Source organism: Epinephelus fuscoguttatus, linkage group LG9 (assembly GCF_011397635.1).
Source record: "Epinephelus fuscoguttatus linkage group LG9, E.fuscoguttatus.final_Chr_v1".
Taxonomy (NCBI): Eukaryota; Metazoa; Chordata; class Actinopteri; order Perciformes; family Serranidae; genus Epinephelus; species Epinephelus fuscoguttatus.
Window position 1 is genome coordinate 20,615,221 of NC_064760.1, and position 23,885 is coordinate 20,639,105.

Sequence of the window (23,885 nt, forward strand, 5' to 3'; positions counted from 1 at the left end):
CAAAAAGATACAAAATGACCTCAAAAAGACACAAAATCACCTTAAAGAGACACAGAATGACTTCAAAAAGACACAAAATTACCTCAAAGAGACACAAAATTACTACAGGGAGACACAGATTGACTTAAAAAAGACACAAAATCATCTTAAGGAGACATAAAACAACCACAAGGACACACAAAATGGCCGCAAAGGAACACATAAACAACAAAAAGATGCATAACAACTATAAAGATGTGCAAACCCACCGAAGTCTGTGTGTCTTGCTCCTGTGTCGATTCAAAAGCTGCCCAGTAGTGTATGAAGAAATAAAAATGAACTTTATCTTTACTAGCTGCAATGTTATTAATGATAAAGAAATAATAATACATTATACTTACATAGCGCTTTTCATGGCACTCAAAGACGCTGTTAAAGTGATTGACACATGAATGCATGACTAGTTACAATCAATAGTATACCTAATGGATTGTCTATTAATCTGAAATGGGTCATTCTGCATAATTAGTACAATTTTGAACACAAAACCTCAACATGTAACAGAGTACTTCTATATGGAGGTATTACTACTTTTACTTAAGTAGCTTACAAGATGTGAGTACTTTGTCTACCACTGCACACTCAGTTGCCTGTTTAAAATGTAAATGTAGCTAAACTAAAGCAGTCTGATACAACAACTCTGCTGTGGATCCGACCTTCAAAGAAGTTACAATCATCAGTTTTGTTGAAACTATTTAAAAGAAGTTTTGTTTTAACAGTGTGATGGTGTTGGAGGCTGCTGTTGAACTCTGCAGCATTGTGCTTTTTCTCATATGCTGTCCTCTCCACTGTAAATAAACCCACAACTGTTTGTACACATAATTTAACCCAAATATGTAAAAGCCTTTTTCCTGTTACAGTTCAGGATCCAGCAGCCTGTAGAACAGATGGCTGTGGATGAAGATCACCCTCTGCTGGCTGAAAGGTGGCACTAGGGCAAAGTGCACTGCACCTGTCAAACTCACAGCATACACACACATAACTGATCAATCATTATCATATTAGATGTTTTTCCCCAGCAGCTTCACCATGAATTAGTCTAGCTGATAAAACCTGAATAATCATCCTTTTTTTTTAACTTTGATATTCATAAATGGCATGACTTGTATGAAGTGTTTAAAGGAATGTAAATGCAGCTCAAGTCTGTACAACTTAAATGAGGATTATGCACCATTTGAACTCAACGTAAACTCAAATAATACAGTAAAATATAAAGAATAAAATGAAACATAGCCTATAACTGCAGATACCTGACAGCCATTACACCCAGAATTTGAGCTGCCATCATATGTCCTTTGATTTAGTGTCGCAACAACCAGCGGGAACATTAGAAGTCCTTTATTCCCTTTGTCATACAGGTACTGCACACAGAATAGCTGCATATGTTGATTTATAAGATGTGCTCTCTTTTATCATTTATAAAACATATCCTCCTCAGACATTGTGTCCTCATATGAGGACACCACATTTTGGGTTTACTTGACCTTATATTTCATTCTACTGAACTTAGACCTGCTGTCCTTGTTTGTGGATGCTTTTTGTGCCATCTAGTGGTAGTAAGTCCACAATATACTAATCAATCTAAAAACAAGATGGCAGCCATCTCTGCCAGGTCAAGCTGCAGCTGACTCCAACACAAAAATGGACAAGGTCGAAAACCTGATCACATTTAATGGTTGGGATGTATTTATTTATGATTAATAATGTTTGTAGTTTGATATGGCAACAAAATTGACCAATTTTAGCAACAGGAATGAGATAAGATGCTGTTAATTAAGAAGCACTGGTGTGAGGACACTGGGACTTCATTATTGCCTCATTTGAAGACACTGGGACTTATTAATCGTTGACTATGTTGAGTTTTTTCTCCCCCACTTTATTTATTAGTTTCCACATTGAAGAAAACATGTATACAAAAAATTATATCTTTTCTAGCTGCAAAAATTGTAACGTATTTCTGGGGGGGTGAATGTGATGACTGTCTTCACAATGAAAACCAAAAATTGCTGTGAGAGGATTTGGATCAATTCTTTTTCCACATATTTTGGAAAGGGCTTCAAAAATGGAGAACCAGTAAACTGTGGGACCTGGGCAAGACCAGAGTGTATGAGCTAGTGTGGCAGGAGAACTTTTACGTCTATTACAAGAGTCATCAACTGAGGGGTACATCTGTGAGATTTTGACTTTAGCGAGATGAAGTCTGTGTACCACCTTGAACTGAATCAGGCCGTGCGTGGCACATACTGATGAGAAATGTATTCTTGTGAACAGATGGGGTCCTACTGATCCCAAAAAGCTAGGAAGAATTAAAAATACACACCAAACAAAGGTTCAGGTCTCAGGAGGATGTTGCTGCTACCTGCCTATTTGCACTATTGCACCTTTGTACTTTTTTAAAAGTGTTTTTTTTATGTATTGTTGCTGTGTTTGAGAGAAGCCAAAGACAAATTACCCCTGAGATGGACAATAAAGTCTTTCTAATCTAATAAAACTACATCTGGCACCTTGTTTGTGTTGCAACAGGCCTTTTAACCTGTCATAGCAGGACAAGTACAGGTGTTACTGATAACACTGACGATATTCATGCGCAAAACCATCATTTTTACACCTGTTTTCTTTCCTACTGTGACAAAATGTCCTGAAAATGGTGAATCCCCTTCTCAAAGGTTGAAGTTTTGCCTTTTATACTAGTTTCCTGTTCAAGATGACACCACAGATCATGATGAGGTCACCTTTTGACCTCACTATCTCCATGGGAACACTGTAGGAATGTGTGTCTGTCTTCTGGCATCCTGCACAGTGAAGTTGGACAGTCTGGGGGATTTTTCCATGCGTCTATTCGAAAAACTTCCCCGTCCAATGGGTGCGCAGCGCTGGTGCAGCGGCTCCTCCTCTCCGCTGCCTGCTCCCACATGTAACGTTATCACCCTCCGTCTGTCTGTTGCATTGTCTCATTGGGGACGCAGCGTACAGGAGCACAGCACCATGGTAACTCCTCCGGACCGGGAAGCTCATAAGTGACATTTAAGAGAGAAAAAGGATCGAGTCAACAGGAAATGGAGACATGGCTGGTTGATGTTTCCTCGGTGTGCCGGTGGACTCATTAATTCAGTGCCAGTGCGCAGGGCCGCCTGAAGCTGTGGCTGCATGGCACGTTAGAGATGGTGATTATATTTTCTTTATCGCGTTAATTCAAGCGGGTACTATGCTGCTGTCGCTCGTCCGGACCTGTGTTGCTCTACCTGGAGCTGCACCTTAAGCCTGCTCGTTCCTCTCACCCGTTGCGCAGAGACTGAGCGGTGGTCAGCGGTGCGCCCCGGTTCCGCCTGCCCGGCACCCCGACGAGGATGGCCGGCCGCCGCGGCTGCGTGAACTCGCTGTGGTCGGGCACCGAGCGAGTCCGCATCGGAGAGCGCCTCAAAGCGACCCTCGCCGGGGTGATGGAGCTGGAGCTGCTCAGGTGCAAACACCTGGAGATGGTGGACGCCGCTCTGGAGGACCGAGCCGCTGAGGAGCCGCGGGCGGCGGAGGAGGAAGGGAGCGGGACCCCAGAGAGCGCCGCCTCGGAAGCGGAGCATGGCTCTGCGACATCCCGCAGGCAACAGGTCAGTCAGTGCGTCTGTCACCGAGCTCTACATGACGAGGTTATTAAATATGGATGCGGGGATGATGGTGATCTGCCAACAAACCAGTCCCTCTGCGGCTCAGTGGGCAGATTTTATCGCTGCCTGGCGGCGCATGGCTGTGCCGAGGGCTGAGCACCCAACTGATTGAGGTGGTGCCAGGGACCATCCAAGCATGCAGCCCGAGCATTTTCCACAGCAGCAGTGTGTGACCGTCACATGGAGCAAATGTCATTGAGGTCAGGGTGTCAGGACCAGCTCCTGTCTGGCTGGCTCTGTGCCCTGCCTCAAGGTTAGACAGGAGGATGTGGTGGGATACACACAGGCGCTAAAATCAGGTGCAGGTATTAACGCACGAGCCAGCAACCACACACTGCTGCAGATTTTTTTTTTTTTTGGCTCTTGCCGGTAAGCTCATCAGCTGTAAAGGTCACTTTGGCACACTGTTTGCATTCAGATCACAATATGTGATGACAATATGAAGGTAGTCTCCATCACTGCCTGTCTACCTGAGCTCAAAGTGCAGGTTTGATCCTTCACTGTGAAACCCTGAATGCTCCAATGGAGTGTGACTGAAAGGTTATGGATGTGTGATCTTCAAACACACCCACATATAAAGTAACCCATTCACCAGCCCTGTCCCGAAATGCACACACAGGTCTTTTTGTGTTGAGAGTGAGGGGAATGTGACATGTAATACAGGAGGACAGGATGTGAGCAGGTCCCGTCCTGAGGCTGTAGGTGCTTTGGACTGTTGTTTGTGAGCATGAACTATATTTGAGCGTGGGAAGTTATCAAAAGGCAAAAATCTGTTGGAAAGGAGAGGATATAGGTGAGTGTGAGTGCAGGATTTTTTTGGTTAGAGATGGGAGACGTGTTAAATGTTCTAAAATTGGCATTGGCAAGAAAATACTGAATCAAGAGCTGAAAATGTAGTTGACTGGTCAGTGGGAGGACTGACAGCTTAAAGGGAAATGTAGGTGATGTTCACCCTGTTTTTGTGTCTAAGTTACTAAGAACAGTTTTTAAAATTGTTCCAGTATTGAGAGAGACTGTGAAACTGCAGTGTAACCATGGGCGGATTGTGAGACAATGGGCCCCTGGGCACAGGTATGCAAAAGGCCCCACCACCTCTCCTACACAGGAGCAAGACACACAGACTTTGTGGTGGTTTTGCCTTTTGTGTGTGTGTGTGTGTGTGTGTGTGTGTGTGTGTGTATCTTAGGGTTGCAGTGATATATGAGCCTGGTCTCACTCTGAAGTTGTCAAAATCCGTCACTTGGGCAGTGACTTGCGGCGACAGAAACCAACGAAAAAAGGCATCCTTTAATGTTGGCATGATAGTTTAACAGTGCGCTGCAGTGTCTGGGGGAAAGGTGTCTCTTTGTAGTCGTTATGCATCTTTTTTGAGGTGATTTTGTGTCTGTTTTAGTCATTTTGTGTCTCATTGTGGTTGTTTTGTTTTTTTGAGTAGCGTTTTGCAGATGAAGGCCAGGAGGTCCCGATACTTTGGGCCCCTCGGCCTGTGTCTGGTAGGCCTGTTCAGTGAACCATCCATGAATGTAATCCCTATAATCAACTCTGCACTGTCAATTTATGTCCATTACAGTGCTTGTTTTTGCCACTGACAGGCTCAGATTGTCTGACAATACTGCAGGAAAGAACCCATCAGAGAAATTAAACATTTTTCCTCACCTTTCACTGGTCAATTTATTATTGTGACCAAGTTTTGCTCCAGGACAGGTCTGGTTCTGAAATGTCAAGAGAGGTGGCTTTTTGCATGAAAACAACGTTGGGAATGTTTATAAGATTTGGAGAGAGGAGTGCTGGGAAGAGTGTAGCTTAGTGTTATCCAAAAGGTTTTCAATGTCATGGCTGAGTATTTCGGCAATGTGGAGTCTGCAAGATGTCAGGACAAAACTTCCCCTTGAGCAAGACTCGGTTACACACATTATAAAACACACAGATGGTGTATCGAAGTCTGTTCTCCTGTCGAATAGTACTTTCCTTTAGTGCCCTCCTTCAGTGGTCAGGGTTAGGGATCGGGTTTGGTGCAGGTTTAGGTACAGGGAAACATACAGTATATTGAACGGGAAACAGTCTTTGACACAAGGAAAATGTTTCATTTCTCTGCAGGGTCCTTTCTGCAGTGTTGTCAGACACTTAACGTAACAATCTGAGCCTGTCAGTGGCAAAACAAGCACTTTAAGTGGACGTACGTTGACAGTGCACAGTTGCCCGTAGGGATTACGTTCCAGCCTGTTTCGCTGCTGCCAGCTGCAGCGGTTTGTCTCAATATTGGACCAGTTCCAAAAATAGTCATTTTCATTGATCATTTAGAAACAAACACATCTGGAGATAGGGTCCAGGTTGAAAAATATATTTTGCAAAATGCAGAAACGGATGAAATTGACAGCGGTTTCGCACATCAAAAATTGGCAGACGGTCCCTAGTTACAATGTATTAATTTGAGGACTTGCAGCTTTTCTCTGTCATTTTTTCTTAAAGGAAACTGAATATGTTTTAGTTTTGGACTATTAGTTGGACAAGACGAGCAATCTTGTCCCCTTAGGCACCGGGAAACTGTGATGGACATTTTCTCCCCATTTTTTAAACCATAGGGCACAATTGACAGCAATAATTACGCCTTTCTTCACACAGATATCCTTCTTTTTATGACACAATCGTCTTTCCAGCAGTGAAATTCCTCTTTAAGACTAAAACATCATTAAAAAACAACTGACTCAGTTTTTCCCATGGACCTAATTCTCTGCATTGTACAGAGAGCACAGGGATGTGCGTGTTATTCTGTCTGTCACGGATTATCTCGACATAATTTCCAGATCTGACAAAGCAGTGACATGACAGGTTTGTGTTGTGTTCAGCGTCTGCTGGTGTTGGGAGCTTTTCAGATATTAAATCCTCGGCTGAGATATTAACATTTGATTGTTATTCTGAGAAAGTAACAGGCACTCCATCCTGGTCACTTTGCACAGAGTGTTGTTACACTGTGAATATGTGTGCCTGATACTAATGAGCCGTATTAGTCAGCAGCCTGCAGCACATTAGTACATGTTCTGTGTAAATCAGGCCACAGCTGAGGTCACCTTTCGCAGAATGGTGTATTTATTTGACAAAATAATATTAAATCACATCCCTTACAGGCTGCACTGAAGGGAGGAGGACAACTCTAATAATAAAATGTGTTTTTATCAGTGCAGGGACAGAAATGGCAGTCCCATCTGAGGGCATCTGCATGGAAGTGCGGATCGTAATGTGCCGCCTTCCTCGCCGCCCACCTCTCAACATCTCCTCTGTAGTTCCCCCCGCGGTGCTGAGAGATCCTGCGGAGAGGCCGAGCAGCATTGCTCATTCTCACCTCTGAAGGGAGCTGCCAGTGTAGCAGAGCAGGCTGGCTCTCTGCCCTCTGCCCGGGCTGACCTCCGCCAACACACACACAGACAACATTTGCATAAATGGAGACAAATAGTTGTTGTAAAAGTGACCAGCTTTATTTAGACAGTGCAGCAGCTGGGCAGAGATAAAGGAAGAGAGGGTGGATGTTTATTTACCACCATGTATGTGGAGAAATAATGCTTAGTGTGAAGGTCTCATCCCCAAACACATTATATTCATTTCACCTGGAACTCATTACTTATGACTTTGACAATCGCAGGTTGTTCCGCTTTTAAAAATAAAACTATTCTGTAAGCCGAGGATTAGATGACTCACAACATAATGCGCTCTACTTTAACACCAGCTTTGTTTTTTTCCATTTTGGAATTAAACTCTTGAAATGTGATTCACCTTTTCTCTCTCTAATAGCACAGAGAGGGCCGGAGTTATCACTGTACAAATCCTTATTTGGCAGGTTGGGATTATGGCTGTGTGGTGTCATCTGTGATGGAAAAATGCAATTCAAAATGACATCTTTACGACCATGTGATGTGCTATGGCATCTGCTACACACGCAGGTGTTTGAAAGAAGTAATAACACCTCAAAAACAAATGCTGCTTTAATATTTTTATGGAACGGAAACATTTAATTTGCATGAACATGTTTTAGCATCATGAATAATTCAGCTCTGGGGTTTCAGTCTGTTTGTGAATAGATCCAGCTTTGATTTCCAAATGTAATATTCTGCATGTTGTGTAAACTAGAGGAGAACTTTTTGTAGCTTTTTCTTTTCACACTTTGCTGCAACTCTTCTGTCCTTCAGAATGGGTGTCGAGGCCAAGTTGTTGAAACACTGATTCAGTGTTCAAAAATAAAATTGTCCTCGCTGAAAAAAGCAGGACATGAGTGGGGGAAGTAGTCCTAATGCTGCAGAGCTTCCGTTCGTTCACATAAACAGTGGAGCTGCAGCAATAATTTGATTGACTGATAGAAAATTAATCGGCATCTGTTTAAATTAAAGCAAAAATGCTGAAACCCAGTTGCCTTTTCTTGTCTTGAAGGGACAGTTCACCACAGCATCAGACATACATATTACTCCTCTTACCTGTAGTGCTATAGATTGTGTTGGAGAGTGTTGGAGATATCGGCTGTAGAGATGTCCGCTTTCTCTCCAATAGAATGGAACTAGATGGCACTCAGCTTGTGGTGCTCAAAGTGCCAAAAAAATACATTTTAAAAACTCAACATCAATGCCCCTTCCAGAAATCATGATCTGGTTACTCAAGATAATCCACAGACCTTGTTGTGAGCAGTTTCATGTAGGAACTATTTTCTTTCTACTGAACTACACCCACCAACCGTATTATGGTGCAGAAGGAAGAGTGCATCTACTCATGGGCAAGAGGCTTGTGCTCATGATAGTGTGAGACATAAACATTAATGGGGTCAAGGGATGGGTACCAAACTTGGTACTTTTAAGGGTACCAACCGAATTACATTTGCACTGCGCCTAATGTTGGTAACTGAGAGTGTATTTGGGTGAGAGCCCTGGGTTTAGACGAGAGGTGAAAGTACTGCCCCACAGCCTGGAAGCCAGCCATGGAGCACCGCAGAGCCGCTGGGTTCAACCTTACACAGGAGGGAAAAAGCACCCCAAAGCCAGGGAGCTGGTCAAGGAGCGCCGTAGCCACTCTGTCCACTTAGCAGCAGGCCAAAACTCACCGCAGTGCCAATCTACCGCAATTGTTGCCGTGTCTACTCTGATTTCTTTTCTATATTATTTTAGTAATAGCGTAGTACACTCTATATTTTATGTTATTTTGGTATAGTACACACACACACACACAAGCAGACACAAGATTAGTTCTATGTGTGATTCGAGCAGAGGAGCAGATTTGCATTTTAGTTTACCACGTCACCCCTGCAAAAAATTTTTTATTACAGAGAAAGTATTGTACAGAAAAAAGGTACCATAGGATACCAGTACCAGAACCAGTAAAAACTTGAATGTTACATAACCCTAATGGCGTCCTCCTCAGCTGAGCTGTGTTACCTCTCTCAGTGACAGCGTACCGGCTCTGAACCATTGTTGGGAACATTCTGGCTTATTAACATTAACTACCTTGGCTCGTTATTAGCTGGTAACTAGCTTCTAGCGGTCTGGACCACTCTGCAGAAGGAAGGATGGCGAAGCGTTGGGGTGCTGTTCATCAACAATGGCTTCATTGCAGTCTTCACCACAAGACAACAAACATTGCCTTCTCATGAGGTCGAACAGTACCCCCTAGCTTATATAGACACTTAATTTTGCTGGCTAACAACACTCTTTGCGGCCTGCTGTCTTCACCACAACGCCCAGAGAGAGCTGCTTCCCTCCACACACGCTATAAAGTACACGTCACACCCTCACAGGTTACCCACAAGGCCACTGTCCTTAAAGGGGAAAAAGGGTGAGCCGGTAACATCTGTAATGTTGGCTGCCTCGGTGGTGCTAGGTGAGCTAGGAGTAGATGCACGTTTCCTTCTGCACAGTGATACAGTTGGTGGGTGTAGTTCGGTAGGAGGAAAATACTTTAGACCATCTGACCTGACACCATCGGAGGGTAGTATTTTTGATACTGTCTTACACATTAAGGTTTTATACATATTTATTGGAAAGAGATTGTAAGCAAAACCTCATGGTGGAGAGCATTAAATCCGATAATATTTTTCAATTTATTGACATTGCATACCTACAAAACGAGGCCTGAAAGAGACGTGCGCCACTTCCCAAAAGTTGTGATGTATAAAAACGTGATGGGAGAAACTCTGACCCATGCTCATGAACATTTTGGAGATGGAAAATTGGCGATGCAGACGCGTAGGTGGAAGCCTGATTCTAGGAATTGTCAAATATTTTTGGGCTTTTGTTCGTACATATATTTTTAGTACAGATCCTACGCATTGTTTTATAAATGAGACCCCAGGTCATGATTTTAGGAAAGAGACTTTGCTGCTGAGTTTTTCAAATGTATTTCTTTGGCACCATCTCATTATATGCTATTATATTCAAGAGAAGGCAGACATCTCTACGGCCGATATCTCCAACACTCAGCAACTCACACCAAAGCCATCTATACTGATAGATATGACTACAGGTTTGATTTTGGGGTGAACTGTCCCTTTTAACAGTGTAGTAAACTGAATGTCTTTAGGTTCTGGGCTGTTGGTTGGACAGTAAAAGCACTTGATGACATTATGTTCAGTTTTATAGACCAAATAAGTCATCAGTCAATCGAGATAATCATCAGATGTTAAAGATATGTGTTGTAGCCATAATACAAAGTATGTGTCTGTGAACCGTCTGCAGTGCTGTGTGCACTCTGACTGAAGGCAGCCTGTCTTGAAATTAGGTTTAGTATTGGAAAGCATCATCTTACATGGAGAGCCATTACCCTGACTCGTGGTGTGAGACAGCTTTTGTCTCTTTGCTTCTTGCCTCAGGATCCTTCTGAGCTCACCGAAACAAAAAAAAAAAAAGTAAAGCTGATACTTTTATGTGCACTGAAAAATTCACCTGAATGTTTCAGAAAAAAAAAAAAAAAGCCGGAGCGCATCTCATTCTGCTCGGCTGGTGGAGATGAAGATGCACAGCGTGGGCTGTCTTTAAATTTCAATAGCACATTAATAATGCATGAAACAATAAACACTGCACCGTGTAGAACAAGCGAGCACTTCTCACCAAACGCTCGCTGCTGTTTGACCAAATTATTCTGCCTCAACGTGGCAACCGCTGCCATTTGTCTCACAGTGAAGCACTTATTAAAGAAGAGGTGTGTGTTGCTTTGTGCAGCTGCGATCACTGTGGCATTACAGTCCAGCTGACCCGTACATGTGCTTCATATTGTTTCAGGGGGGCTGTGCTGCTCCCTCACATGCAGGAATATCATGTTACACAGCTCTGAGCAGACCCCCACTCACATGTCTGTCAGCCTCCTATGATTTGATCATGCACTGGTCTCTGTGTAACATTATATCCTGTAATGTGCAGTGCATTATATTGTTGGGGGATGATATGGAGGAGATTTCTGCACACATTCAAGAGACGTTTTAAACATAGCAGAGAAGGGAAGGGAAGGGGCGAAACTTAAGTTGAGGCCTTTACAAGTGCAGAAAGCTCCATCATGGCAGTGAGGAGAATTTGCAGTGAGTGGGATTGTGCGGCACAACAGAGAATAGTTCATCCATGCGAGCGAGAGTCACAACAACGCTGGATTGTGTGCGTGCTCAGGCTGAGGATGAGTTAAATCTTTCGCCGGGCCTGTTGTGCTGTTGTGGTTCTGTGTGGGAGGAGAAGCGAGTGAGAGTTAGAGAGCGAGCAGCTGTAGCTATGGTGAGCACAGGGCGGCTGGCTCGAAGGATATTACAGAAGTGGGTGGGGGCGGGTGGGGAGGGGGGATTATTTGTCAAGGGGAGTGTGGGGGAGGTGGGGGTCCTTCAAGATGCCCTTCTCTCTCACCCGGCAACCACTCAGCCCCCCCCTCCCCACCTCACCCTCCCTACACCGCCTTCACTCACTCAGTGACTCACTCTTCCTCTGTCTCTGTCTCTTTTTTTGGTCCCTTTCACTCATTTTTTTTTTTTATTGGTCACCCACTCAGCTTCGACTCATTTTAGATTCACTGGAAATGAAAAAAAAAAAAACAGGGGACAGGAGTGAATTAAAGCTCCTAATCTCACATAGGAGGAGGGGAGATAAGCCCAAGACAGGTCAAAGTCTGTAACTCCTTCTCCCACTTCTTTTCCTCCCCTTCCCTTTTCCTCCTCCCCCCTTCCCTTCTGCCACTCCGGCTGCTCTTTGTTACGTCATCTGTCTTCTCCCATTATTTTCTGCGCCCCCCCCTCGCTCTCTCCCTCCTGTCGCCCCAGCAGTGAGTCACTACCTGTATTGTTTCCTCAGTAACTGGAGGATTGATCAGTGCCACTCACAGTGTTCCTGTTGTCTGGGCTCGATCAGGCTAATGCAGGAGCTCCTCTTGGCTGCTGTCCTGCAGGGGTAAAAGATTTGGAGGATAATTGGAGGAGGAGGGGGTTACTCCACCAAGTGCTCACTAATCTAGGAAATGGAGGCTCTTTGCTTTTCTTGACAGGGTGATTGTTGTTGTTGCTGTTGTTGCTTTGTGTGTGTGTGTGGCCTCATTCCTGGCTGTTCCGGTAAGCGGTGTGACGTCACCGGAGCGTGTCTGGTAAATGATATCGTGGATGTGAATCCCTACATGTCTTTCACACGGGTCTATCCATGTCTCTAGTCTGACAAAGACCTGCAGTGCCAGGCAGTTGTGTGGTTGAAGCAGTGGCCTTATTGAGAATGGTGAAAAGTAACTTGGTACATTTACCCAGACATTGTACTCAAAGGGACAGTTCACCCGAGAATCAAAAATACATATGTTTCCTCTAACCTGTAGTCCTGTTTATCAGTCTAGGTAGTTTTGGTGTGAGTTTCAGAGTGTTGGAGATATCAGCTGTAGAGATGTCTGCCTTCTCTCCAATATAATAGAATAAAAAAAGTGTCAAATTCTATATTTAAAAACACTCAACAGCAATGTCTCTTTTCAGAAATCATGACCCGGTTGCTCAAGATAATCCACAGACCTTGTTGTGAGCAGTTTCATGTAGGAACTATTTTCTCTCTGCTGAACTACACCTGCCAACTGCATCACTGTGCAGAAGGAAGTGTGCATCTACTCATGGGCGAGAGGCTCTTGCTTGTGACAGCGTGAGATGTGAACATTAATCAGCTCCTCCAGGATGTCGTGATCAGAACAATTAAAGCAAATTCAACCAATCTTCTTGGATTCTGTGTGACCCTGCAGTTTTGTCCAATCACCACAATTTTCTGCAAATTTGACCAGTCATCGTAGTTTCCTGTAAGTTTCACCAGTCATAGCACTCCCCCACATAACGTCACCAAACTCCCTGCACTGTGAAGACGCAGACATATGAAACATAACATCTATCATTTAACAACAAAAATAACTGTTTTGCACTATGTGCAATGTTGTGGTGGAACAGAAACATCGACTGACGAACACTTTCCTAACATTGGCTCAAAACACAGCCGGAGAATGAGACACATTAACAACAACAAGACAAATCACCATGACAAAGGCTGTTGCGTCCAAATCTATTACATGTGCTTGAACATTCAGAGTTAGATTAGATATACATCGGTAGTGGTACCATTAGTGTAGTATAAATAAGAAACTCAGAACACTGGGGTTTTATTCTTACTGAAACAAGTTTCCTTCAATTTTAAATGAATTACACCCAAATACCAGAACTACCTTTTCAGTTTTCACTTGTTCCCACAATTTTATTGCAAAAACATAGGAACATGCATCACTTTTTGGTTTAGAAAAGCTGCCATGAAATGAGGCATTTTAGGCCGCAACAATCCCCCAAAAAAGCCTGCGAAATCCTGATGGGACTGACAAATGTCATCCTCCTTGGCTGAGCTCAGGTGAGCTAGCAGTAGATGCACACTTCCTTCTGCACAGTGATACATTTGGTGGGTGTAGTTTGGTGGAAAGAAAATAGTTCCTACATGAAACTGCTCACAACTAGGTCTGTGGATTATCTTGAGTAAGCGGGTCATGATTTCTGGAAAGAGACATTGCTGTTGAGTTTTTGAAACGTACATTTTTTGGCACTTTGAGCACCACAAGCCGAGTGTCATCTAGTTCCATTATATTAGAGAGAAGGCAGACATCTCGACGGCCGATATCTCCAACACTCTGCAACTCAACAAAACAATTGAGACTGATACATAGCACCACATGTGGTGAACAAAATGTATGTATTATTGATTTTGGGGTGAACTGTCCCTTTAAGTTCAGTTTTTAGGTACTTTCTACTTCACTACAATTCAGTGGGAAATACTGCACTTTTCACTCCACTGCTTTTATCTATCAACTATATAGACAGCAGCTAAGATTTTACATAAAAAAAACACATGATACTGTACATTCATAAAATATAATAATTTGTTAAACATTAAATCGATGGTTCCTGACTTTTTTGTCTTGTGACCCCTGTAGTATCTATAGTCAGGGCACCCTTGATCCACCTCATAATGCTTAAGATGATATGCAATAAGAGGTGAGAGGTACCAGCACATGAAAACAATGCTTCCTCAATACTGTTTGTGGAAAGACAACTCATTTAATTTGCAGAAATATGTATAAATATCATAAATAATTCAGTTTTGGGGTTGTAGTCTGGTTTTATAAATAGAACCAGCTTTAATTTCCACATTAAATATTCTGCATGTTGTATAAACTAGAAGAAAACTTGTTTGTAACATTTTTAGTCTTTTCACACTTTTCTGAAACTCTTCTGTCCTTCAGAATGGGTGTCGAGGCCGAGCTGTTGAAACACTGATTCAGTGTTCAAGAAATAATTGTCCTCGCTGAAGAAAGCAGGACATGAGAGGGGGAAGCACTTTTGATGCTGCAGAGCTTCCCTTTTACTTGCAGCAATTAGTTGATTAATCGATAGACAGAAAATGATCAGGAACCGTTTCATTAAAATCTTTTCATTTCATTTTAAAGCAAAAAATGTCCCAAATCCTCATTTCAGCTTTTCAAATGTGAAACTCTGCAGCCTTTTCTTATCATAAATTGTGATTCTATGTTTAAGCTCTTGACTGTTAAAGTGCTTTGCCTTTATTTTTATTTATTCCAGATATGTTACTGTGTGTTTATTGTTACGCACCAATCACCAAGGGAAATTCCTTGTAAGAGAAAACCTTCTTGTTAATACATCTTATTCTGATACTGAGTCATGCTGTACGTACACGTAACCATGGTCACAGTGTTAGATATTGTGGTGAAAGATGTTGTAATATTTGATTGTCAGTATTGCTCAGTCCTAACATGTCACATGTTTTCTTTTTCTCAGGCTCCGTCTCCCTCAGACATTGCGGTGTTGCCCTGTCAGAGCAGCCCAGAGGACTGTGGCAGTAATTCAGGGGACGGGACGGTCCACTCCGCATCTGGCAGGGGGAGTAACTCACGCTGGTCCACTCTGTCCTGGGACGCCCCCTCTGACCTGCTCTCTCCCCCAACACCAGACCCCAGTGGTATGGTCCATCTGGACAGTGACTCCCGACCTAGTTCAGGTAAACACACACACACCTACACACTCCTGTTCAGTGTGTGGTCCGCAGCACTGACCCGAGCAGTGACCAACACACTGGTTTGTCACCTTCTGGTATCACTACAGCTCACCTTGTGTACAAGAAGTCTCATTAAACATTAACTGAACTCTTGTTACTTTGTTGACCTGCGCTTTGGGACTGGGCTCTGACTCATTTGTTTCTGTCTCGCTCGTCAACTTTTCAACCTCTGTTGCTAAACTCTTATCCACTCTCATTGTGACTGCGGTCTCTGTGTCACTACACCCAGCGCTGACATTCCTCTCCCTGCTGCGCACTCACACACCTTCTTTTAGACTGTTCTATACTGTCTGAAAACTTAGCAAGTGATTCAACTCAAACCTAAAGACCTGAAGAAGTTAGATCAACTTTTTATTCTTCCAAATCTTAAATTCTTTTTTCTTCACTGTGTTTTGTTAGGTTATGTTTATTGGCCTTTCGTTCATTTTGAATAAACAGAACAAACACCATCTCTCCCGTCCCAAATAACAAAACGTTCTTGGTAAAATGAGAAACTCTGACAAACGTATTATCAAGTAAAAGTTAGCAGATACTTAGAGATAAGCAGGGCAGCAGCAGCTCAGTCCATAGGGACTTGGGTTGGGAACCAGAGGGCTGCCAGCTCAAGTACCAAGCATGGTGTGTTGACTGGTAGCTGGAGAGACGCCAGCTCGCCTCCTGGGCACTGCCAAGGCACCAAACCTCCAACGGCTCTGGCTGCCCGTGTATATATGACAACAGGTTGTTAAAATTTAATCACCCTTCAGGGTTTAATCATGTTCTTCTCTTCTTCACAATTGAAAAAACAAAAATACATATATATAAAAAAGGGGGATGGAGGGGTTTATATCCCAAATCTTAGTTTGTAGTGAAGATTTTTCTGATATTTTTGGAGCTACAGTCAGTGTTTACAGCTGTTGTGTTTTTGCACTGCGGTACCTTCATGTTAGTCAAACAGTGAGTCCTGTACTGTGACGTCTTTCTCCTGGAATTTAAAGTGCTGAAGTTTGAGTTTCTGTCGCTGAAGTCTTTGTTGAGCTAGTTTTTACTGACCTCTTAAATACCAATGTCTCTTTATGTACATCCAAACTACATAAAACATAATTTCCTTCCCAGGAAATACCTACCACACAGAATATAAGGAGCAGTGAGCAACATGTATGATATTGTTGGATGTGTTTTGTCACCATTGTTTTTTGTAAAGACAATAGTGCAACAGTAAAGTAAAAGAAAAATTAGCATCACAGAGAAGGTTTTATGTATTGAACCAGTTACACTCAAACATCCATTACTAACCCCACTCCATCATTATCCCCCTGTGAGCTCACCACAGTTTATAGTGCTGTAGGGTGTGGCTTGCATTTTCAGATACAGAGCTCAAAATATTCAGATCTGTACTATTCCATGTAAAAAAAAAATACATCACTCATGAAATAAAATGAAATGGAATAAAATAAATTAATAGATCAAAGGCAGAATATGTCAAAGTCATTCTACTTCACGGCCAACATACAGCCCAATTTGATCTCAAGTGGGCTGGACCTCTAAAACCATTGCAGAATAATCTATACGTTACAACACCTCCGATTGTCTCCTGTGCTTTTAGTGTAAAGAAATACATTCTCAAAACATTAATCCATTTACAAGACAGATGATGGGACAGCCTGAGATATCTTAAGAAAATAAATCAGCAATATGTCTCAGTTTTTCCACATTCATTGAGTCTGTTACTCATATGTGCATACATTTCCACTCCTGTGTAGTAATGCTGTCATCACCACACCAGTTATACCCTGCCGTACAGAACATTTACAAATCTGACATTTTGGCAGTGCCTTATCAAAAGGGTTTCACCAACATTGTTTTAAGATGGAAGTCTGATACATCTGCTGATTCACAATATTTTACAGTGTTTAATATCTTTAAATATGCCCACAATAAATATTTATTCTTTTCTCAGAGAGCTGTATTCTGGTTAGGATGAATAGTCTCTGAAGCAGCATTTCACCTGAAGTATTTACTCACTGTTTAACTTTCTCCTGAAAGCTGGCACCTCTTAGCCTTCACTAGTGCATTAATACTAGGTGTGCAAAGTCATCCAGTGGGCCGGATCGGACACTTTTCCAGGCCGGTTCTGGCCCACATGCAGTACGTTTGACACCCTGGACTAGATGGTGATGTTTACAGATGTTTAAATTTAGAATTAAAACAGAATTTAATTCAAATTAAGCATGTGAGCAGGCCAACAAAGAATAAGAAGAAAACCAACAAAGCAGCAACAGCACCAAATATGAATTAATAATGGGCAGTGTATTACATCACAACCAGAGAGGACAAATGACTCTAGGTGCCATCATCAAATCAAATTAATTGTTGGATATTGTTTCCTAGATGTCAGCACAAGACTGAACTTCTTCTCCTCACTCTTGTTAAGGTTTCTATTCAGTGAGCGGGAGCTCTCTGTCGGACTCCTGCTACTCTGTGTCCAGTGATGCTGCTCAGGGAGGATCGGCGCCGCTGGCCAGACCGCTGAAACTGTGGGAGCAGCTTCCTCTGTCGACTGACAACACTGACATCCTGTGGTCAGAGGCTGCAGTGCAGCAGCAGCAGCAGCAGCAGCAGCAGCCTGCACTGCAGAGCAGCCAGGAAGACGCTGAACCAACAGAAGAGACACCAGCTTCAGGTGAGCTGGTGCAGACAACAGAGCCATGTCTTGTTAGTCCATCCGTGTCATTATTAATTTGCAGTAGTTGACTGAAGCTGGTTCAAAAAGGTCAACTGAAGATGGTTCATAGTAGTGCTCTGGCTATAAAAAGATTAATATATAAATATTTAAGGAATGATGATCTATAATAATTAAACATGTTTTGTCTAAAGTTTCTTCTTCTCTTGTCTCTTACAGTCCAAAGTGACATCGAAGGGACTGGTCTGAGCTTCCTGACAGACCTCTGCTCAGGACTTGGTGACTCCCTGATTGCTTCCCTCCTCCAGCTTCTCGACGCCACCCCCTCTTCCTCCACTTCCACCTCCACCCTCCCTCAAAACCCCCAGCTGGACCCTCGCTACTGCACGGACCTGGTGTCCCGTCGGACCAAAGAGGTGTACCCCTTCCCCAGCCCCCTGCATGCTGTCGCCCTCCAGAGCCCCCTCTTTACCTCCCAGAGCCAGGAGCAATCAGCGTCTCCGAGCCCTGAGGGTCTCCAACTAGATGAACCACAAGAATCCAACACTGATCCAACTCTGCCTCTCCACCCTCACCAGCCCCCTGCCCAAGCTTCTCTCACCCAGCTGGAGCAGTACATCTCTCGACTGGCTCGCCAGTACCACAGTCGGGTAAACTCCTCCATCTCCGATCTCCCTTCAGCTGCCACCCCTGGTCAAGTCAGGCACAGAGGCCTTTGTACCCCTGGCAAAAGCCATGGTTCCACCCAGTCCCTTTCTGCCTTCGAGAGCCGCAGTACACCCTCCACCCTGCCGGGGGGCAGCATCACTCCCTGTAAGTCACTGCTGGGAAACTCTGCCAGAATCAGCCTCAGCACCACCGGGAAAAAAGCCACTAGGAATTCAATCAACCTGGGTAACCTTCCTTCAGCAACCGGAGAGGACTTGAACATAAACCTGCATCTCAACCTCAACTTGAACCTGACTCCAGGTTTGAATTCTAGCCAGGGACTGGCGGACAATCCCAAAAATGGCAGCTGTGGAGCTCTGAGGAGCGACTTCACTTCAGCTTCCACTGCTTCTGCTACATCACTCTCCACCACTACACCCACCCCAGCACTTAGGGCTCGCCCTCGCATTTCAACATGTCCAAGCAGCCTGAGCCACCGCAGCTCCCTGGAGGTCACTTCAGCGTCTGGACCCAGTCCTGGATTCGGGTCCTCTAACTTCTGTCGTTCATTAGACTGGAGCAGTGGTGCTCCACCTGAGACTGGACCGTCAGCGTTTGGTACAAATTCTGGATCAGCTCCTGGGTCTCAGCGCAGTAGCTTGATCCAAGAGTCCAGCTCCAGTCCCAAGCTAAGCGAAGATTCTCCCATGGTGGGGGAGATCTCCCGCCTCTCCGGCCTCTCTCGGGCTGTTGTGGTGGGACTGATGGAACAAGGTGTGGAGCTGGATATTGACTGCTTCCAAACAGATACTGCAGGCGAGGTGAGGGGTCACAGTAAAACCCACCTGACACCCCAGATAGATCAGTCGCATGACTATACTAGACTGACCGACCTGAATCCCCAGAGACCAATACAGCTGTCTCTTAGCGTCACCCATTCACCCCAGTCTCAGTCCAGCCTCACCCCTCCTCTCTCACACTCCAGCAGCCCCATACACCCTTATCAGTCCATCCATATTGCCCCTTCTCACTACTCCTCACACTGCCACTACCAGCAGACCCCTTCCCCATCCGATCTACCCTCTTCTACAGCCTCCTCCCCTGCCTCCCGCCCAACTGCCAGGGGTCGCTCCCCTCCCCGACCTCTCCAGCCATCTCCTCTGGGTGCCACACCGCTTACTGTTTTCCGACGGGATGCGCCCTTCCAGTGCTCCCTGCCTCGCACCAATACAAGGAGCTCTCCTTTGGAGCACGGCGGCATCCAACACAGGGGTGGATCACTTCGGCAGAGTGGGGGAGGAAGTGGGGGTAGCGGTGGGTGGAAGAGGGCAGAGGGGGAGGGGCTTTATAGAGGAAAGCACGCCTCCCACAAGTTGATCCGGGCAGCCACAGTTAGCAGCTACGCCAAGAGAGAGGACTATAGCTCCGTCTGGGCTGAGGAGCAGGAGAGGGAGCGGTCAGCAGCCCACACGCCCAAGAAGAACTCCAACAAGCTCTGGAGGGGCTTTGAGGGACGCCTTTGGAGCAAAGAGTCCGAAAGCGAAAGGGAGGAGATGGACAGAGCGGAGTATGGCTACGGATGGAGGAGGAACAGTGTTGGGAGCTGGAGGAGAGAGCATCGAAGGATGAAGGCTTCAACCAGCAGTAACGACAAGAGGCCGAAAGTAGAGAACTCCCCCATCTTCTCAAAGAAGAGAGGGAAGGAAGACGGAGAGAGACGAAGCGCGAGCCTCAGGCTTTCCAGAAGGGCTTTGTTCAGGAGCGAGTCTCAAGGCCTGCTGGTGCCTCGTAACCACGGCGAGGAGCCCACAAGGCGGGCACACTGGGTCTCCTCATTAGATGTGGGGCAAGGTGGCCTCAGCAAAGACGAAGGCCTCAGACTGCTGAGAGCAAAGGAGGAAGACAAACGCCTGTCCTCCACCGCCAGCCTCTTTAACCTCTCTCGCTCTCAGAGCCTGGAGGGCAGCTGCCACTCCCTCTCCCCTCTCTCCTCCCCTTCCTTCTCTCCATCCCCTCCTCCGCGGGCACCCCTCCAGCGCTCTCGATCACTGAGGGACTTGGGGAGGAGAGTGTTTGGCTCCATGAGGTCCCTGAGTCTCAAACGGAAGCCATCCAAGAAGTGAAGCTTGTACAATAAATAAATGCATCTTCCATGTGTTACGTTCAAAACACCAGTGACGGTTGGTATTATATTTCATGTAAAGGGAAGTGCCATCATTTTAATGCAATACTTCCTCCCCCAAATGACCATGTATGTATCAATTCCTCACCCAGTGTTACACTAAATTTGTGAAGCTTTTCTTTTCACATGCCTACAGTGAATAAACAATCCAAAAACATTTAACAACAGCACAACTATAGATGGGTTTCCATCAAACTTTAACCCGATTTTTTTAAAAATCTGCAAAACAAAATGCGAATTTTTGCGTTTTTCTATCCCCTACTAAATACTGGAAGCTGGTTCGTTGAGGTTTGCAGAAGGTGGCACTAATTGTCTGATCAGGTGCCATAATAACACTGCAGAAGAAGAGTGCCAGTTGAACTTAAGACGAAAGAAAACAGTTGATATACTGTATACATAATAAAGGAGAGCACATTGGTCAATGAAATTAGAGTTTTGAACAGCTCATAGTACAGCTATGTGCTCCTGGAAGAGTTCTGGTAACTGTCCTGAGTACATAAGGGTGTTAAAAGCCTCCAGCAATAACAAGGACAGCTTGCAGTGGCCTATGCCATGATAGTACGTCACGACTGTGCATCATCATTTATTCACTTGGTCTGTTTCCACTGCACTTAGTTGCCTTTTCCTTTTATTGATACACAAACTTTTCACCTCGTCCAAGCTTTTTGTGAGATTTTTTAAATATTTGCTGTTTCCACTCATGTCGTAAATTTAAAATGCGCATAAAAAGAGGCGGATGGAAGCACACCTTATATCAAAACATCTATTTATAAACTGTCACACACGTTGTGCAGTATAATCCAAGTGTCATTTCTCCAGTCGTATGCTAAGTACTCTCTAAACAGACAGCCCTTCCTGATGGGGAACTGAACTGAGAGTGAAACATGTCTGTACTCTACAAAGCCAGACTCCATTGACAAAAACAGTGATTTTACCTCACTAAACACAGGAGCTGCTGCCTCGATCAGTTAGTTTGTGTTACTTTGTGACTTTGGTGGGGTTTTTTTTTCTTAAACTACCATTTAAGGCGACAGTAGACCAGCAGCTCCTGTGGCAGTTTGTGAGAGACCATTTACATGTACACGGTGATTTTGATAAACGGAGACATCTTCCTTCGTTTCTGCCCTTTGTTTACACGCAAACGGAGATTTCTCCTCTGAAAATGAGTCTTTCTAAAAAACTCCAGCCAGAGTGGATATTTTGGAAAACTCTGGTTGCGCGTTTGCATGTAAACTGAGATAAACAGAGATAAACGGAGTTATAGGCAGTCGACGTCACAGTATGCGCCGGAACTTGCGCCTGTGTCAAAAGTGCGACCTATGTTGCTATGGTGACAATGGATACATGGAACGCTTGAGCTTCTTGTTACACTGCCACCTACATGCTCTTGTGTGTATATATACACGGGTAAGTGTAAACAAAGATCTTTTTGAAAACGGAGACGGTGAAATGTCCGTTTATGAAAATAGCCGGCAACATGTAAACGGCCTCTTAGAGGCCTCTCGATTGTTTTTTGCTCACACTAAAGGTGCAGCAAGATTATCTAATCACTTTCAGCTGTGTGACAAGGGTTTATCCTATTCAGATCAGTGTGCCTCAGTATGACTGCTGATTTTGGAGAAGGACTGAGGGCCCAAATGTTATCCGAATAAAAGAGAAATGCACATGGAGCCAGAAACTTGTTTCCTTCTTTTAAAATTACTGTTTTTGTCAATGGAGTCTGGCTTTAAAGAGAGCACTGATACATTTCACTATCACTCAAGTTACCCATTGTTTGGAGGTCCTGAGCATACGACTGGATAAATGAGACTTGGATTATAGTCCACGAGTTGCGTCAGAGTTTATTAACAGATGTTTTTATATACATGTTTTGCGGTTGTTAAACATGGACCCCTATAACTTTAATTCATCAAGAATTTTCTCCTTTTTTGGATTCTTCGTTCACCGGCGGCAAAGTTTTCTTCACGTATTCAACGTAACACAGGGTGAGTACTTGATACACAAATAGACATTTGGGGAAGTGAAGTATTCCTTTAAAGCTTCTGACTGATCAGACAGATACACTGGTTTAATAATACTGGCCATAAGATATCTGCCAGTTCTTTCATCCACTACTAATACGATGGAAGCTCCTCTCAGGCACATAGTCTGTAAAACCTGCTATTAATTTTGCTCTTGGCTCACGTCATTCATCTTAGTAATGTTTTTGTAAATTTTTAAAGACATAGACACTTTTTATAGCCTCCCCAAAAAACTGCAAAATGTCAGAATTCTCCCAAACAGGTTCTGCAGTATAATCACAGTGCTTTGCAGCCAATTGGTCTCACTGTCTCCCAAAGTCATTCCTCACTGACAATGTTTTCTTGTAAACTGTACACGGGGGTTGTCACGATACAGAATTTAAACTTCGATACAATACTATTATAAATGAGATGCTCAATAGTATGGCAAAAATACATTAATTAAATATACACAGTGCTGATACAGAAAAAATAACACGTGACATGTTCGCGTAGTTGCTGGAGAAAATACCGTGACAGCCACAGGTAGAGGACCAGATGCTTTTCTTTCCTGTTGTTTTATTTGTGCAGCCTTGCGTTGAAAATCTGATTGTAGATCTGTTTTAATTTTATAGCTTTGATGCTTTTGTTACTATCAAATATAATAATCAACAAATGGTATTGTTTCAAACATGTCGTATTGAAAAAGTCTCTACGTATCGATACCTTCGACAACCTTATCGTGCATCCTACAATAGCAGGCAACAGCACTGAAGGGTGCAGCGTGACCCACGGAGAAATGTCAGTGAAGGAAACATGGGTGACAACTTAATTTAAGAGTGAATCATTCCTTTTGGAGGCTGCAAAGAACTACAAACCTTTTAAAAAAAACGTAGTGTGGGTTTCAGTGGAGTTTTTCATGGTGTGAATGCCGTTTTAAAGGATTTAATATCTAAACAGAACACTATTCTGGGCTGAGGAACAGCCCAATATAAAGATAATGAATATGAACTCATGATATTGGCTCTGAGGAGAATCCTCCTGTAACCATGAGTATGAATGTGTATGTGTACACTCCCCCCTCTGCATGCTGCTCTGTGACTTGTTCAGTGATTATAG

At 43.9% G+C, this 23,885-nt stretch overlaps 1 protein-coding gene across 1 annotated transcript; it reads left to right on the forward strand.

Annotated features, from left to right (window-relative positions):
* The first annotated feature begins 107 nt into the window (after positions 1-107).
* si:ch211-168f7.5 (mucin-5AC) lies at positions 108-21,781 on the forward strand. The gene is made up of 4 exons (XM_049585049.1): positions 108-3,644; positions 14,998-15,217; positions 17,688-17,936; positions 18,156-21,781. The coding sequence occupies exons 1-4, from the start codon at positions 3,387-3,389 to the stop codon at positions 20,705-20,707; spliced, it is 3,279 nt and encodes a 1,092-aa protein (XP_049441006.1). The 5' UTR covers positions 108-3,386; the 3' UTR covers positions 20,708-21,781.
* The last annotated feature ends 2,104 nt before the right edge of the window (positions 21,782-23,885 follow it).

Bases quoted from the DNA above. Each gene is read 5' to 3' on its own strand.
- si:ch211-168f7.5 (XM_049585049.1), top strand. From the start codon at position 3,387: ATGGCCGGCCGCCGCGGCTGCGTGAACTCGCTGTGGTCGGGCACCGAG. The intron at 15,218-17,687 runs GTAAACACACAC...ACTCTTGTTAAG, and splicing joins TGACTCCCGACCTAGTTCAG to GTTTCTATTCAGTGAGCGGG. The intron at 17,937-18,155 runs GTGAGCTGGTGC...TGTCTCTTACAG, and splicing joins AGAAGAGACACCAGCTTCAG to TCCAAAGTGACATCGAAGGG.